General features: G+C 40.1%; 1 protein-coding gene and 1 non-coding gene across 4 annotated transcripts in view; one reads left to right on the top strand and one right to left on the bottom strand.

Annotated features, from left to right (window-relative positions):
• RBMS3 (RNA binding motif single stranded interacting protein 3) overlaps window positions 1–9,876 on the top strand; it is an 889,171-nt gene extending 879,295 nt beyond the window's left edge. For all 3 annotated transcript variants that reach the window (XM_045297515.1, XM_045297514.1, XM_045297513.1), the window contains one exon: window positions 3,412–9,876. In XM_045297515.1, coding sequence (XP_045153450.1) covers window positions 3,412–3,418 — 7 coding nt within the window. In that variant the 3' untranslated portion in view covers window positions 3,419–9,876. The remainder of the gene's footprint in view (window positions 1–3,411) is intronic.
• Window positions 9,877–10,477: 601 nt separating this feature from the next.
• On the bottom strand, window positions 10,478–10,613 carry LOC115872139. Its single transcript, XR_004047678.1, has one exon. It is a non-coding gene; the product is annotated as a small nucleolar RNA SNORA21 (small nucleolar RNA).
• Window positions 10,614–16,510: the final 5,897 nt, after the last annotated feature.

Below are 16,510 nucleotides of genomic sequence, written 5' to 3'. Positions count from 1 at the left end.
ACACTGCCCTTCTCCCATGATATTATGTTTTTGTTGTTTTTACATATTAGTTCCTAAAAAAAGTCAATTAAATCCTGATTGTCTACATGAGAACTAATTTGATACTAATTTTTAAAATTACATTCATTAAAAAAAAATGTTTATTCGCAGCCTTCTTCCTGGGTAGGCTGTGCAGGTGTGGAGTTGGCTTGGCGTCGTAGCAGCCTGACTCAGGCTGCTCTTCGTGTTTCCCAGCAGAACTGTGCTCCCGGCCCTTCAGGAGTGTGCTCTTTCAGAAAGATCGCCGGCCTGTCTGCTAGGGGCTTCCAGAGCACTCATGGCTCCAGTCTTCCTGTTAGCTGCAAAGCACATTCCCATCTGTTCCACGCAGTGACTTTAAAGGGGAAAACAAACGCCTATAAACCCAACTCACTACCTTGGAATCCGTTCTGGCTCCTAGTGAGTCTCTAGGCCAAAGGCAAACTGCTCCGTACGGATTGGGAAGCAGTGGATTTTCAGAGGAACATACTACCCTGTCTTCCTTCTGTGGCAGTGCCGGCGGGCTCACAGCATCACCTTTTAGTTAGCAACCTGATGGTTAAACCATTTCCCCACTAGGGCTCCTCAGGGGGATTATAAAAGCCGAAACCAAACTCCCTCCGAAGAGGTCGGTTCTAACTCTTATTGAGCCCATAGGACAGAGCACATGTGCCCCGTGTGTTTCGCTGTGGTAGCAGCCCAAGGGGAACTCAGCTGGGCCACCAGAGCTCATTGTACCCTGGACTTTGCATCAGAAAAGACACTGGGAAATGGTATACCCTTAATTGAACTCCAAGGCTTCTTCACAAGACCCCCTCAAGGCCACACTATCCTCTTTCCCAATCAGTTCCCTCCACTTGAAGGGGAAAGGCTGATGGGAGAGTTTCAAGTGATTCTATGCTCATGAGCATCACCAAATATGGAATCTTCCAACATTCTTACCAGTGTGGAAGACTTTCATGTCAAACAAAAGGTGGCAGAGTATTTATTTTATTTTATTTTTTAATCTTCTCCAACTGCAGAAGTTCTGCAAAACCCGCCTCGAATGCCAACTTCTTTACCGTGTCAGTATATTCATGATGTGCAAGCTGGCTCCTTGATCACCACCCTTTTATGGCCTCAATCTTATGAGTTCTAATGCATTTTATTTGCATAGTGATTTACAGCTAGTAAATCGCTTCATGCACATGATCTTATTCATAACAATTTATTTATTTTTTTGCTGCCTCCCATTTTGTTTCCCAAGTTGTCTCACAATCCTACTGAAGACATTTTTGTTGCTAATGATTACAATTTGAAAATTTACAAGTCTTCTGTTTCACGGACATCAATGCAATCTGTAAGCGTATGTAAATGTGCACTTTTGCACTGCGTCTAGGACAGAAACGGTGGGCAGAGGAAATAAACTTCTATTATATAGCAACACACTTTTTCTTCAAACTGTTTGCCAGCTCAAGCTAGAAAACCTGAAGATATCGAGAGCAACCATTTATGTCTCCTCATTTGTTTTTAGGCCGCAATGAGGTCACATCGAAAGCTAAGCAAGTAACGGGAGATGCTATTGAAACATTTGTGTAAAGTTCTAACATCTGAAAATAGCTACAGCATAACTTATTAACGTGAATGATTCTTAAGGCAGTGCCTATAAAGTAACAGAGCAGTGAGGGTCTTCTGTGTCGGTTTAATCCATTGAGTAAGATGTCATTCATGGAGAGATTAGCATAGAGGTATATACTGTCTGCTATTAAAGGCATTTTCAGCTCAGTTAATATGGAAGATGAGGTGGGGGAAAGAATAGACCCAAAAGAAAGCGAAAAACAGCCAACAAGCAAACGAAAACCACCCAGTCTCCTCTCTCTCAGAGGAGGATAGACTTCTAGAAACGAATTGAGTAAATCTACAGTTTGCAAAGTTGTAGAAAGCCAGCTGCAATGTAGATCGTGGTTCAAATGGCTACGGTAATAAACTTCCCTTATTGTTGCTACTGTTATTAAAATTATAATTGTATTCCTTCTTTCAACAATATCTATTTTCGCTTGTAACATACAAAATAAAATGTATTTTTTCTAGAGAGGTATGAGTAAACTGTTGGCTAAAAAAATCACAGTATTCACTTTTATCCACTACTCATTTCCCTGGCAGGAGCCTCATAAAGAGTTGACCAGGTCATGTAGTAATTTTGTTGTTGTTGTTATTGTTACTGCTGTTGTAAATTAGGAAAGGATCCTCCTCTGGGCAAGTCCAAGATGTTACACAGTTCAAAGCATTAAGGGTGGTAAGAAGGCGTTTTACAAATTGGAATAAATTTCTTTGCTCGTGGTGGATGCAGCCCAGGACCAAAGAAGGAGCTTGGGGAGGAGACTGAGAACTAAAATCTACCTTTCACGCACTCCTTCAGCCCTAACTTTTATATAGTGGACAATAGCTATATCCACCAACTTTGAGGCATCAGAAAAAAAACATTGGGGTTTTTTGCCCTGTTGTCCTGTGCTATGAAAGAAGAGATGCTCATCTAAATGTAGCCTACAAACATAAATATCCTTGGTAACACACTTCTGTTTGTTGTTAGTAAAATCCTAATGTTTGGCCAAAGAGCGAAGAATAAAGGCAAACCATCATAGAGCTCGTCACTGCAAAATAGATCGGGCAGCTGAAGAAAACATGATCTGGGCTGGGCCAGGCAGAGAGCAAAAGTGGCATGTGTCTAGTTCAACTTAACTCACTATGTGCCCACCAGCCTTCAAGACTCCAGGAGCATTAAAAATAAAAGAAGAAAAAACATAGACTCTTATCTCAAGAATCTAAAATCTGGGTGGGGAGGGGTTAGGAAGGAAGAGAAGAACGGGGACAGGGAAGAAAGCAAAACTTCATTGACTTCTTACCACTTGTTGGCTCAATAGGCTTCTGTGAACACCTTGGTCAATATCACAGGACAGCATACATTCTTGGGTATAGAATGGGAACTCTGTAGGTGATGACCGAGTTAGTGATGCCCCAACCCCATGGGAGTTCTGAAGGTATAGAACAGCAGGAATAGTCTGAGGAAGTCAGCCCATCAAGCAGGCACTAAAAATGTTTACTTCTGTGCACATTGGAAGCATTGCATGTCCGGTTCAATTGGATTGTGGTACTGCTTTCGAATGGAAAGACATTCCTGACTTAATAACCTTGATTTCTAACATAACCAAGTTTTCTGACCCGAGTATATATTTTCTTGAATGTTGCCGAATTTTGGCATCCCCAGAAGGCCAATGTGTCTTATAACTTCCACGGGTCGAGCGTCCCACTGAAAGAGCTTGGAATCTTCCAGAGACCTCACTAGAAGCAGCACACTGAGGCTGATTGGAAAGCCGCGTTGATTTAATGGCTACTCGCATTCTTTTGTCTTCACAGACCCTAAAGTGGACTGAAGACGGTCCGCCTGACACTTTGCCTTGAATGAAGAAACTTCATTGAACAAGAAGTTGGCTTCCAGTTTGCACAGGCATCAACCGAATGCTTTTGGGTTTTAATTTTTATTTTTTTAATTTTCTACTTTATCCAATGAAAAACAAAGCATTTTTAATGTGCTGTGCAAATGGTTCCTTCATGTGGTCTGACAGTTGTTGTTTTTGCCATCTTTTTTTTTTAATAAAGAAAGAAATCCCAGAAGAGGAGGAAAACAAACGAGCCAAGCAACCCTACAAAGATAGAAAGTTGGCGTTTTATCTAGAGGAACATGTGAAGTCAGAATTACTGAAGGTGTAGATAGATTGTTTTTTTCTTTCTCCTTTAAAACCTAATGTCAACAGGTGGGAAGAATTTGTCTTCCTCAGCAATTAAGCTACTCTTTCTCTCTTTTCCTTGTTTAAATCTAGTAAGGTTTTCATTGTTGTTGTTGTTGTTTTATTTTTTGTCATTGTTTTTCTTTCAAAAGTTTAGGTAAGATTTATCTTGACTCTTAATTGCCTTAATTTTAAGGACGTCAAAGGCTCTCGAGGCAAGCTGTCAACGTCTTGGTAAAAAAAATCAAGGAAGAATTGAAATATTGTGCCAGTTTTAACTGGCACAGAAGTCTAAGACTATGAGTTTTTAGGGTGAAAAAAACTGTACAGTTTAAGAGAAAATGCTTTTCTTCATTTGAAGAAAATTTGTTGATAAAAGAAACCATGGCAACCGCAAAAATTGGGAAAATGCTGGGACTTTTCATGAACTTTGTCTTAACTGTTGACACAAATCATTCTAGAAGGCTAAAAACATTTTATGGTAAAGTTATTAATGTTGGTTTAAAAACAACTGCATTAGAAATAATGCGTGTTTGGGGGGCAGAATGCAGATTTTTTTAATTTACAAAGCGTGATTGCTAGCAAAGCATTAGTGCTTTTTATCTGCAGTCTTTTTTATGAGCTTTACAAAGTTTTTAGTCAGCTTTGCTTGTCACATTGCAAAACTTAGCTTAAGAGCATTAAAAAAACAACAAAAAACTTAAGTAGATAGGAGCTTATGGTCAAAAAGTGCAAAAAACAAAAAACAAAAAAAAAGCAATAGATAGAGAAATTGTTGACAATTTCTGTAGTCTTTCCTAGTTGTGATCAAATTTAGCCTATGGATGGCCGATTTTATACCAAAGATGAAGTGACACCTATTGCAGTCCAGAAGATAGAGGTTGTTTTTCCTTTTCCTTTTCCTTTTTTTAAAAAATTTATTTGACCTACATGGCCGGACCAGTTCCTACTTTGTGTTTGTTTAAACTATCTTCCACTGGTGTTTTACATACTGCAAAAAAAAAAAGGATTGTCTGTTTGGTTTTTTCCTCACGTACATTTGTTGATAGTAGAAGCTTGGATTTACTATCGTCGGCAGTCCCGGATGAAGAGTTACGGACACCAACTGATACGGCTAACTGGCTCTAACTTCTCAGAGTGTCTCTGGTTCCTCGCTAGCTCTCTGGAATAGTAAAGCCTAGACCGATGACCACCGTTAAGTCCAGACACTTGTTTTAACAGGTTGGGTTTTCTTTCTGTAAATTTAAACTGAAGACACTTCCTGAACCTGGTCTGAAAGGTCATTTGTTTAAAAAGCGTAGTGACGTTCTGTGCAATGGTGAAAGGTCTCCTGAAAAAGGTCACATTGTATGTGTAAAGACAGTCTTCCTTTAAATTCTGACGCCTCTGGTTTTGTCTCCTGACCTCGGTCTTTGTCATCATCGAGCATGAAGAATCACTTTCGTTCTCTAGTGAGGGAGGGAGGAAATCTTTTTGCCCCTTTCTACTGTATTTCCATATCCTGGTATTGCCAGAAAGAAGATAAAATAGACTTTTTTATTTTCATTTATCTCTCTGAGGCAAATAGGACCAATAAAGATTGAGTATTCGATTACTGGAATTTAGATAAGTTCTTAAAATGCTGGTTGACAATCAAGAAATTATGTGATTTATATCAATAAGAACCAAAAGAATTAGGTTTAATCAATCATTAAGCCAAAGGAGAGATATTTGCATTTAGAATGATGCAAAATTTTGTCTCAACTAAATTCAATCAACTTCCCTGGAAGATAATCTCTGCCTATTTGATTCATAAAATCCATATTCAATCTGTACAGCTTTACCTGAAATTAAGGGCAATGCAATTTTGTTAGTTGAATCATTCAGTAGAATCGCTTTCTGAATGAATCATTAGAATCAAATGGATGAAACTTTTCAAGAAGTCACAAAAACTTGCCTTCATCCGGAAGACATTCAGTGCACTACTAAAGAAAGGAGAATAGACTTTCAAAAACCAAAATCCAAAAGGTAAATAATGTCTTTTGATATGAATGAGTTGAAACGAGTAACGAGGGTTCGTTGTTGGAAATAGTCAATATTTCACTATTGCTGACCTATTAAATACTGAACAATGCACCAGTCTTGATATAGACCCTGGTTCTCTTAAGTGCAACCCCATAAGATGAAAACTCGAATCTGAAGAAGTGGTCCATATCTTTGCAGTTAAATCAGATACAAAAGTGGATCCAGAAAACAGGGAAATTCCAACTGGCTTCCTCCCCCTTCCTTACATTTCCTATGCTTTAGAGAGAGTCTTACATTTATACTTTTTTTTTCCTGTTCATCTTTCACCTCCTCATGTATTCTAAGGGTGGCACTTAACTTTGATCTTTGATCAGTGGGACCCCAAGGTAGAGGGAGTATAAAAAAACATAGATAGAAACCTTGTATTCTATTCTTTTCACTTTGGCGTCTTTGTATCAATAAGGACTGTCCTGGGCATGGTTCATTTGATTATGAAACCAACACATTTTCACTTGTGAAAAGATGATTCATGTGATACAAAGAAAGTCTCATGTACACAATCACTAATGAGGCTAAGAGGCAGCTACCATGTGGCTAATGAATGTGCCTAGGTAACTTCCTGTTTCTAATCAGAACTGCTGCTTAATTTATACATTCAGAAGTTTTTTTTTCAACTAGGGAATTTCAGTAATCTACATTTTGTTAAGCCACTTCAGGCAGGAGAAAACAATTCTACCTGTCGTTTATGTGTCCACATATTTTGTGTTTGGATTGTTCACATCATGCCATTCTGTATATATTATTTCAAACTAAAAGAACCCCCCCAAAATGGGAAAAAATGGCACACGTTCAAACCTCTCCTTTTATCTGTCATTTTATCGTATCAGAATCAAATCTGGGTAAAACAAAAAAACAAAAATCAAATCAAACATCAACAGGTAAGCAACACTGTAGTGTATGAAAAATAAAGCAAACCAATACATGTGTTCTATAAATCAGACAAGACTCCTAACTTTATCCTCATTATATATGATGGTGATTTTAAATTTCAGAGTATAAACATTTGTAAAACGTTGAAGTTAATTTTTCACCTGTTCTGGTTCACCAAACTTTCAAACATTGATTCAAATGTTTCCCTTTCTCCTTTTGACTTTAACTACTGCCAAGACATCGTCTAAACATCAGGAAACAAACGAAAGCCACAGTTCAAATGGGATAAATGGAATCTCAACCAAACTCTAGCTATCTGGTCAGTGGAAGCGTAGATTCCCTCTGACTAATGGTCAGGAGATGTCCAGAGAGGCAAAGCTCGCACGGTTAGTGAGAACTCCCTGATGTGTGCCATTTCTTCCAAAGGAAATGGGAGCTTCTAATAGATCTAAAAGTAACTGCTGGTCCGTGGTGGTGAGAGTGTGTCTTAGAACACCAGCATGCTGTAAAATTGTCATGTGGCATAATATTCTCAAAGCATCCTCTACCTGACTCCTGTTGCCAAGGGATAGTTTGTTGCTTTGGGAGATTTCAGCTTTTCAGAATATTGTTTCTACGCTTCGCTTGAATCAATTCTTTCTGTGATCTCAGCGGATCTGCCACAGGTCTTGACAGCATATAAAACTCACTTCTACGCTCTTCTAATGCAAAACTATAAGGTGGTGAAAACACTCACACTAGAAATTGAAAGCTGAGAGTCAAAAGGCTCGCTATCAGAGGACATTTATGTAATGTCACCACACCTAGAGAATACATCATTGAGCCCTTGTGAAACTGCTTGCAAGTCTCCTGCCACCGTGTTGATCCCCAAAAGTTTTCCTCTCCTCAAATTTATTGTAAATAATTGGGATGTCTACAATGGCCCAATTAATTTTTTCTTCGTTAATGAAAAATGGAACTCAGTTTACGCAGGGACTCGTGCAGTCTCTTTCTTGATTGAATGGGCTGGCTACACAGATTAATAGGAGTCTAAAAATGCATTTGACAACTCCATCTTCATTGGAGTGCATGAACCACCCCGATGAGCTTCTAAATACAGAGAAACCCTTCCGTGGTTTCAGTGTTGAATGTCTTTGACTATGATTTCATATTACAGTGACATCCACGGGTGTGCAACAACATCCGGCCCACGTGAGGAATCGCACACCCTCATCAAAGTGTACTTTAAGCGTGCCATGACCTTGAGCTGGATTCCTGTGTCGCGTGGGGTGTCTAGGAGTTGTGTTTGTTCATGGTATTGGGGCTGGCCGGCCTCAGCAGTTTGAGCTCACTGGGACTGACAGCTTCTCACTTCAATCTGAGGGATTGACAGCATTTAAACAAGCTCGTCGGTTCTGCCCATCCTACCCTTCCTGTCACAGAGCGATCATGGCATCTCACTAATGAATACATTTTGTTTTATGAGTGATATCCACTGTGGCATCAGAAGACCGTTTGGTCTAGCTCACGTTGAACATTTCTGTCCATGCATTCTTAAGTATTATATTGGTCCCTTAACCCAAGTGCGCCTCGTGTTGATTGTCCTTCGTGGGTAACATCGATTCCAGGAAAGTACACAAGCTAAATCCCTGAGCGAACCCAAGGACCTTGTATGATGGGGAGAGGAGCCTCTGCCCATTAGTGATTTCTTCTCTTTTCAATCTCGTAACCCAACATATAAAAGTTCACTCCGTCACAATGGAACAATAGCTTCTTAAATATTTATTTCTCTAAGAGGAACTATTTAAAAGCTATTTCCACTCAGAAAGATTTAAGGGGGCACTGAGGTAGAATCAACCATGGAACTTGAGGAAGAATCTCCAGGCCACTGAGTCACGCTTGAAATTTCTCCCATTTTATTCGCTGCAGTTAGTAACTGCCCAGCATTCTGAATCTTGCAGCAATGCAATCCCTCTCAATTTTGGAAGGGCTAATAGCTATGTTGTGGATTTGTTCTTTCCTCCCCACTTTTCTATTTTCTTTCAACCATGAGTATGAGGCCTTTGGCTCCACTTGCTTTTGTTAACATTTCACCCTGAGGGTGGAAAAAGAAACCAATTGGAGATAAAATTGAATTTAGTCTCTCTCTCTTTTTAAAATTAAGTAATGATTTATCATGACGGATTTTAAATCATTGGTAAAATTCAGGTCAGTGTTTTATGTACTATGGATTTACATAATTATCCATAATGTTCCTTTCCCACCCACAGCAGAGAATTGCGAGTTGGCTGTATTTTTGCAGAATTTCAAGGAAAAACTAGCAAACCCTTTGGCTTCCCTCAAAAGGAGGTGGCTGGGATTTCAATTATGCTGCTGAGTTTTAAATCAATAGGAAAGGGAGTCAACTCAAATTTTGTTACAAGAATATAATAGCAGCTCTTAGTTAAATACACATTCTTAGCCCTCTTAACTCTTTGACAAAAAGCTTTATTTTATTTTTATTATTTTTACTTTGTTTTACTGTATGCAGGCTAAGGCTAAATGGCTTTGACACTCCAGTGGATATTTTATGATCACTTTAAATAATGTCCTGAGGGTAACTTCAGAGTTATACTTTGTAATTTAAACCCTCTGATCTTAGATTATTACTAAAGATGCTCTGTCACCATGTCCCCAAAGTGTTATCTCCACATCTCTAAAAAGGAGCAATCCCATACTTTCCAGGAACTGTAAAAAATCATTTTAAGGAGGCACCTGACAAAGTCTTCATCATTCTGGAAAATAATGACCTCCATTTACTTAAAAAAGAAGAATTTAAATGAATCGTAATTTTAAAAGTAATATGTAGAAGTGAATTTGCTATGAAATATTTCATTTCTAAGAAAAAAATGGGACACGGTTTCTTTTCAAATTCTTATTTCAGGCCATATTCTACTGGAACTTTGGAACATCATTCAATTTGAATTTTATTTAAGAGCATTTTTGTACAACCCTCTCTGTCATGGAAAGTTCTGTAATTCTACGGTGTTTCCGGTTTTATCTTATTCTGTTCATATGTACCACAGTCAAATTAGCTGCCACTTCCCCCTGCTCCTTGGGCTTTCTGTAGATCAGTGGATGTTAGGTTTAAACTTCTGTTTTCTTTGATGAAGCTTTCAATAAAAAATGAAAATAAAACCAACCAAGTAGGGTTGTTACGTTTCTCTGTTCTTTCATCAGAAGAAGAGTTGGAGAGAGGGGAATGGGATGGAGGAGGAGGGATTGTCTGTATTTAAGCCGGTAAATTGCTTACTATATTTAAGCAGGTAAATTCCTACAAAATTCTTCAAAGAAAGAATCATTGCTGATGTTATGAATCTAATGGTGTCCTCCAAAAATATGTGTTTGGATCTTAACCTTTGTATTGAGAGGGGAAATCCCACTTGGAACAGGAGTTGTAGTGGTTCTGACGCCTTGTCAGTGTGAGGTGTACCGTCAGCCCAATGGTCTCTGAGTTATCTACGGAGCAGGCGGTGTAGTTATAGAACAGAGCGCAAAAAGGACAAGGCATCTAGGAACAGAAGCCACGGAGGCAAGACTCTTCCCACAGTGCCAACAGAGAGAAGACCAATTCCTAGAATCAGTCTTCTAAACGGTGAGAAATAAATTATTGTTCTTTAGAGCCAGCCACTTGTGGTCCAGCAGTCATGGAGACGAAGGCAGTTGGCTAAAGGAAAGCGAAAGAGGAAAGCACCTTTGGTTCAGGGAAGAGGACTTAAGAAAGCCACTCTGCTTTTTTTTAATTTTGTCACATCACTGATTGAAGCTGAACAACACAAGATGTTACCGCTTCACCCAAAACTGGTGTTTTTTAATCTGCCCTTTTTGACGGCTCAGTGGGTCACTGGCAGAAGGCCCAGTGAGTGCTTTGAAAAGTGGGGGGGGCACTCTGCATTTTATGGTGAAGTTAAGCCAGTTAGGTTATGAATTTATGTGCAATTCCTATCTCCCAGAATGCCTATCATTCACTCTCTACTTGACATAGCTGTGTGGAATCCAGAAAGTATAGACATAACTAACCATGAAACAATTTCATCTGGTACTAGTGGGTTAGATCCCTGTGCTTACTCCAGATCTACCAAAACAAGAAGAAGCATAAACTCCTCACGTTATGGAAATCTGTACTAAGCAGAAAGTGCATTTCTCTCATCTGGAATCATCCAAATTGGCTTGGAATTTATTAATTTCAGGGGTGGATGGTGATTCTTTAATATACCTTTTCTGCACCCTTCGAGCATATTCCATGTTACCATAGATGACAGGAAGGTAACTGGGATGCACAAAACTCAAACAGTATTCTAAACAGGAAGTAAGTAACTTTAATGTTTAAGACAATTAAACTCTGTAGAGCATATGGGATATGGAGAAAAATAAGAAAGGACAGAAAGGCCAAGAAAACAATATGCAATTATGCACTGAATATGAATGAGAAATATAAAGTATTAACTACTTGGCCACCCGTTACCATACCCATTCTGGTACACATAAGCAGTCCATCATACCAGTGGGTGAACTTCAAACATTTGTCCATCCCTCCTCATGACTATATGAACCAAGCATGTTTCATTTGGCTCCTCTATTCCTCTAACTCACATGCTCAAACCACAAATCTGTATCTTATAGCTCACCATCATGGCAGAGGAAGAGGAAGAGCTATGAACATTACAGAACATTCAGGTACATTCATACCTCATATTCAATTTAGTTAATCTACTTTATGTCTTTCCCTATATTTCCTAATGTATGTCAAGACTATAGACCCATTGCCACTGAGTTGATTCCAACTTATCGTGGTCCTTTGTGGTACCCTGTTATTCAAATACTAATCTAGACATAGTTGGGATTATATTCTCTAGATGTAGTTAACATCTACAATGAATTGACTCAGCATAAAGTTTATTCTTGATAATCTGCTTGAGCTTCATTTAGTCAGTTGTAAACTTTTATTTCTTCTTTCCTCCTTTATTCCTATCTTCCTTACTTCTTCACTTCTTTATCTTCCTTTTTTCCCACACTCCTTCTTCCCTATCTTCCTTCTAATCTTCCCTCTTTCCTTCCTTCCGGTGCCGTCAAGGTGGTTCTGGTGCATAGTAACCCCAGCAGGAAACACTGTCCATTCTGTACCATCCTGCCAGTTTTTGTGATATTTGAGCCCATCGTTGCAATCACTGTCAGGCCATCTTGTCAAGTGTCTTCCTATTTTTCACTGACCCTATACTTGCCCAAGCATGAGGTCCTTCTCCTGGGACCAGACTCTCCTGCCAACATTTCCAAAGATGGGAGATGAACAACCTTGCTTCCGAGGAGCACTCTGGCTGTACTTCTTCCAGCGCAGATTTGTGGTTATTGTTCTCGCAGTCCCTGGTGCTTTCAGTGTTCTGCACCAACACTAAAATGCAAATGCTCTTCTTCGGTCTTCCTTATCAACTGTATAACTTTCAAAAGCATATAAATTGACTGAAAATACCATTGTTTTTGTCAGTTGCCCCTTTGTCCTCAAACGGACATCCTTGGCCTCTCGTGCAGCAGATTTGCCCAATGAAAAATGTCCATGCACGGAACATGAAGTTCAAATTCAGTAAACAAACAAAATACGTCTTGTGTATCTATAGTAAGAAACCACGATTTTACCACTGCCTGTTCAGTACTTTTCCCAATATTTTCTACTCTCATCTAGGAATACGATGATAAGGTTGACGTGAGAGGTAGTGAGAAAGCTATTTTGAAGAAAACAATGTATTGCTCACAATGCATCTATGGTTCCCATATAACAAAGGGAGAAAAGCTAGGTGATCCTAAAGTTGGGTCCTTTCTTAACCATGAAAACATAGTGAAGTCATTTAACTTCTCAAAGCCCAGTTTTCTCCTGTTTAAAATACTTTCAGCATTTTCCTTATGTGATTATGAACAAGATCAGTGGTAATAAACGGACAGCTGCTACGAGTGTTACAAAAAGCCCAGGTGGAGGTGTGGGTTAGGTGTCGGGTTGCTAAGAGGTTAGCAGTTCAGACCACCAACTGCTTCCCAAAAGAATGATGAGGCTGGATGTTCCTGTAAAGGTTTACAGCAACAGAAACCCTATATAACAGTGGTTCTCACCCTGTGGGTCGCGACCCCTGGGGGGTTGAACGACCCTTTTACATACCATAACGCCCTATTCATACCAGTAGCAAAATTATAGTTGTGAAGTAGCAACAAAAATAATTTTATGTTTGGGGGTCATCACAACATGAGGCACTGTATGAAAGAGTTGCAGCATTAGGAAGGTTGAGAACCACGGCTATATAGGGTGACTGTGAGTCAATTTGATGGCAATGGGTATTAGAGTTACAGCCAACTCAGGATTACAAATTGACATAGTGGTTAGCAGTCCATTGTTTATTGGACAGTGTCACCAGGGCTCCTTTGAACATGAAATCATCACCGTAAAAAGAAAAAAGTGTCTTTATTTATCTATCTATCTAACTATCTATCTATCTATCTGTCTATCATCTATCTGTGTATGCATGTGTTTTCCCTCTCGTTTAAAACACAGTGACCTTCTTAGGTCAAGAAACAGAAGATTTGTCCATGTCCAAGCAAGCCTTCTTTCCGTGTTTCTTTCAGTCACTATGTAATCCCCACCAATCCACCTGTGAATAACACATTCTCTAATTCTGACAACTGAGAATCATTGTTCCTGATTCTGAATCAGAAATGTAATTTCTGAAAAAGCTAATCAGAAATGCTGATTAGCTTGGCTTTTAGGAGATTGTGGGTGTGGACATAAGCACAATTATTTTGCTCATGTTTGAAACTATAAGATACCTATCTGTATTAGTATGAGTAGATAAGAGAAACAAATTCGTAGACACTCACATGTGTATAGGAAAGAGCTTTATATACAAGAGCAATTGAATATTGAGAAAACATCCCAGCCCAGTCCAGATCAAGTCCATAAGTCTGATATTACCCCATAGGTCCAATACCAATCTATAAAGTCCTCTTCAGACTCACAAAGCACATTCAGTGATGCCAAATGCAGGAAGATCACAGGCCAGTGGGTGGGAAATCTTCTGGATCCAGTGGCAGTGTAAGCATCTCAGTGCTGGCAGGGGTCTCTTTGTGATTCCTCCAGCTCAGGTCACTAGCATAGTTCCATGTGTCTTGTCAGCTACAATGTCTCCCAGAGAGTGAGCTGACAGTCTCACAGGGAGTGAGCCTAGAGTGAGAGTGTCTCCCTCTTCCAAGAAGGAAATACAGGAGTTCCCAGAATCCTCAGGAGAAGGCCATGCCCACACAGAGTCCTCATTGGCTATATCCTGATTGACAGGCTATACTCCACCCCTACCCTCTTAATCCTCAAATTAACACCAGATTATGTAAATACAACACTATCATTCTGAAAACTGCACATCTCTGTGCTAGCCAAATTTTAAAGATTTTTGATTTCACAAGGAGCCCAGATAGCAAACTGTGTCATACATTGGGCTACTAACTGAAGGGTCAGCAGTTTTAACCCACCAGTTGTGCAAAAGTACAGAGATGAGACTCTCTACTGCCATAAGGACCGAGTCTCAGAAAGTCTATGGAACATTATTCTCTGCCAGAATGCTCCTTAGAAGCAAGGGTGGTGAGACTTTGTTTCACATATTTTGGACCTGTTCTCAGGAGAGATTAGTCCTGGAAGAAGGATATCCTGCTTGGCAAAGTAGATGGCAGTGAAACAGAGGAAGACACTGGAGAAGATGGTTTGACACGGTGGCTGTAATAATGGGCTCAAATATAAGAACAATTGTGAGGATGGTCCAGGAGTGGACGGGTCGTTAGGAGTTGGAACTGAATCGAGGGGAATGTAACAGCAACCATGGCACCCCAGAGGGTCACTATGATTCCGAAGCCACTGGATAACTCTTGGTTTGGGTTCGTTTTTGTTTTTTAGTTTCAGAAATGGCATGAATTTACTTTGCAGTCCCTCTCAATGTTTAACATCTTTTACAACTAGAAAACACACTACCAGCCCTAAAATACATGCCCTTGAAAGAGTGGTAGCCAAACTCGTAAAAGGCAATCGCTGAGTCTCAAGGAAAGGCTGATTGTAAAACATTATTTAAGCATTAGCCACATGTCACTTATTGTCTGCTTCTTCATACAGTGAGTGACAGGGAAGCTAATGCCAGACTTCACTGGGAGACCACCCAGAACCGAAAGTTGCGAACACACCATTGTTCACGCGAAAGTATGACATACGTAGCACATTAAACTTGTGCCCACCAACTAAAGTGACACCTCCTTTGGCTTCTGCATATAATTTTAAACTGCTTGGGGCTCTCTTCCACTGGAGATTTTGCACCCACCTCTTTTCCTCCTTCCTGCTTCAGACTCTTTCACATCCTTGGGACTCAATCATTCATGTAATGATACTGCAGGTATGTGCTCCGGGGTTTATACAGACCATATATAGATTTCTTTTACCACTGTGGTCCTATAACCAGGGACCAAGGCCTTTAGGGGTCCAACATAAAACTTACTTGAACGCTTGGCAGAGTTTTTATTAAAATATGCCTTGAACTTCAGATACATTGCAAGAGTTCTGCTATTCTGATTAAGCCTGTCGGTATCAGAGGTGTGACCTTCAAAAGTGTTCTTGTTCTCTATCTTGAAGTAGCATTGGTGTTCATCATCCATTCCTGCCTCTCCCTCCAGAGAAGAGGGAGAGGCAGTAAAACGCATTTGTTTTACTTTTTTGTTGTTATTTTGTTCCTTTCTCCTGGCTGCAAAGGATTTCAGACAATGCCTGAAGGCAGCAGTTTGGGTTTACTCTTCTCTTTAGTAGATTAAGGAGCCCCTGATGGTGTCATGATTATGCATTAGGCTGCTAACCACAAGATGAGCAGTTCAAAACAGTGACCTGAACGACAAGGGTTTCTACTCCTTGGAAACTCACGGGGACAGTTCTACCCTGTCCGATAGCCACGCGATGAGTCAGAATTGATTCAGGAGCAGTGAGTTTCGTAGATGAAGGCCTCCCTTCCCTTCTCCTATGCAGCAAGTTTAATAGCTCTCCTCCCTTCCCCTTCTCCTTTGCCCAATAGGGAGAGTGTCTGAATGGCCTCTTTAAACTGGGTTGCCTTCTTCCACCTCGTCAGCACAAGGAGTACTTTTTTCAGGATTTTCTTCACTTTCCTCGTGGAGTTGCTGGAAGAAAACCTTCAGTGCCAGCTCCACGTATATATGTGGTCCCTAGGCCATTCAACTTAGAGCCCTAGTGGTGGAGTAGTTATGAGTTGAACTGTGCTCCCGATGGTCAGCAGTTCAAAACGCCCAGCAGCTTCTCTAGGGAAAGACTGACCTTTCTACTCCCTTAAACAGTTACAGTCTCAGCAAGCCTCGGAGGGTCACTGTGAGCCTGCTTTCACTCCATGGCAGTGAGTGGGTGGATTCAACTTCTAAAACTAGTCCACATGTGCCTTAGAAAGTCATTACAAATGCTCGGTGACATTGATAGGGTCCCCAGAGAGTTGGTCCCAAGGACCAGGTCTTCTCCTTTTTTCCCAACAGATACCTGTTCTCCCAGAACTTAGTTGAATGGGTAACCCCGTGACCTCATAGTGTCAGACGGATTCAAGAAAAGTCATTCACTGCAGTCTGCTCAACCAACATTTTCCACGTTTTAAGTGAGGGAGCGGCATTGTTTCCAGATTTCTAGGTCTCAGAGCTGAAACTGTCCATTTTTAATTTCAAAGTCCTCAACAATGTTCCTTAAATGAGACAATTTACTTCAAGGCTGGTTAGGG

Source organism: Echinops telfairi, unplaced genomic scaffold (assembly GCF_000313985.2).
Source record: "Echinops telfairi isolate 266 unplaced genomic scaffold, ASM31398v2 ScPeMD7_7420;HRSCAF=8458, whole genome shotgun sequence".
NCBI classification, from domain to species: Eukaryota; Metazoa; Chordata; class Mammalia; order Afrosoricida; family Tenrecidae; genus Echinops; species Echinops telfairi.
This window is presented reverse-complemented; position numbering and strand designations above follow the sequence as displayed.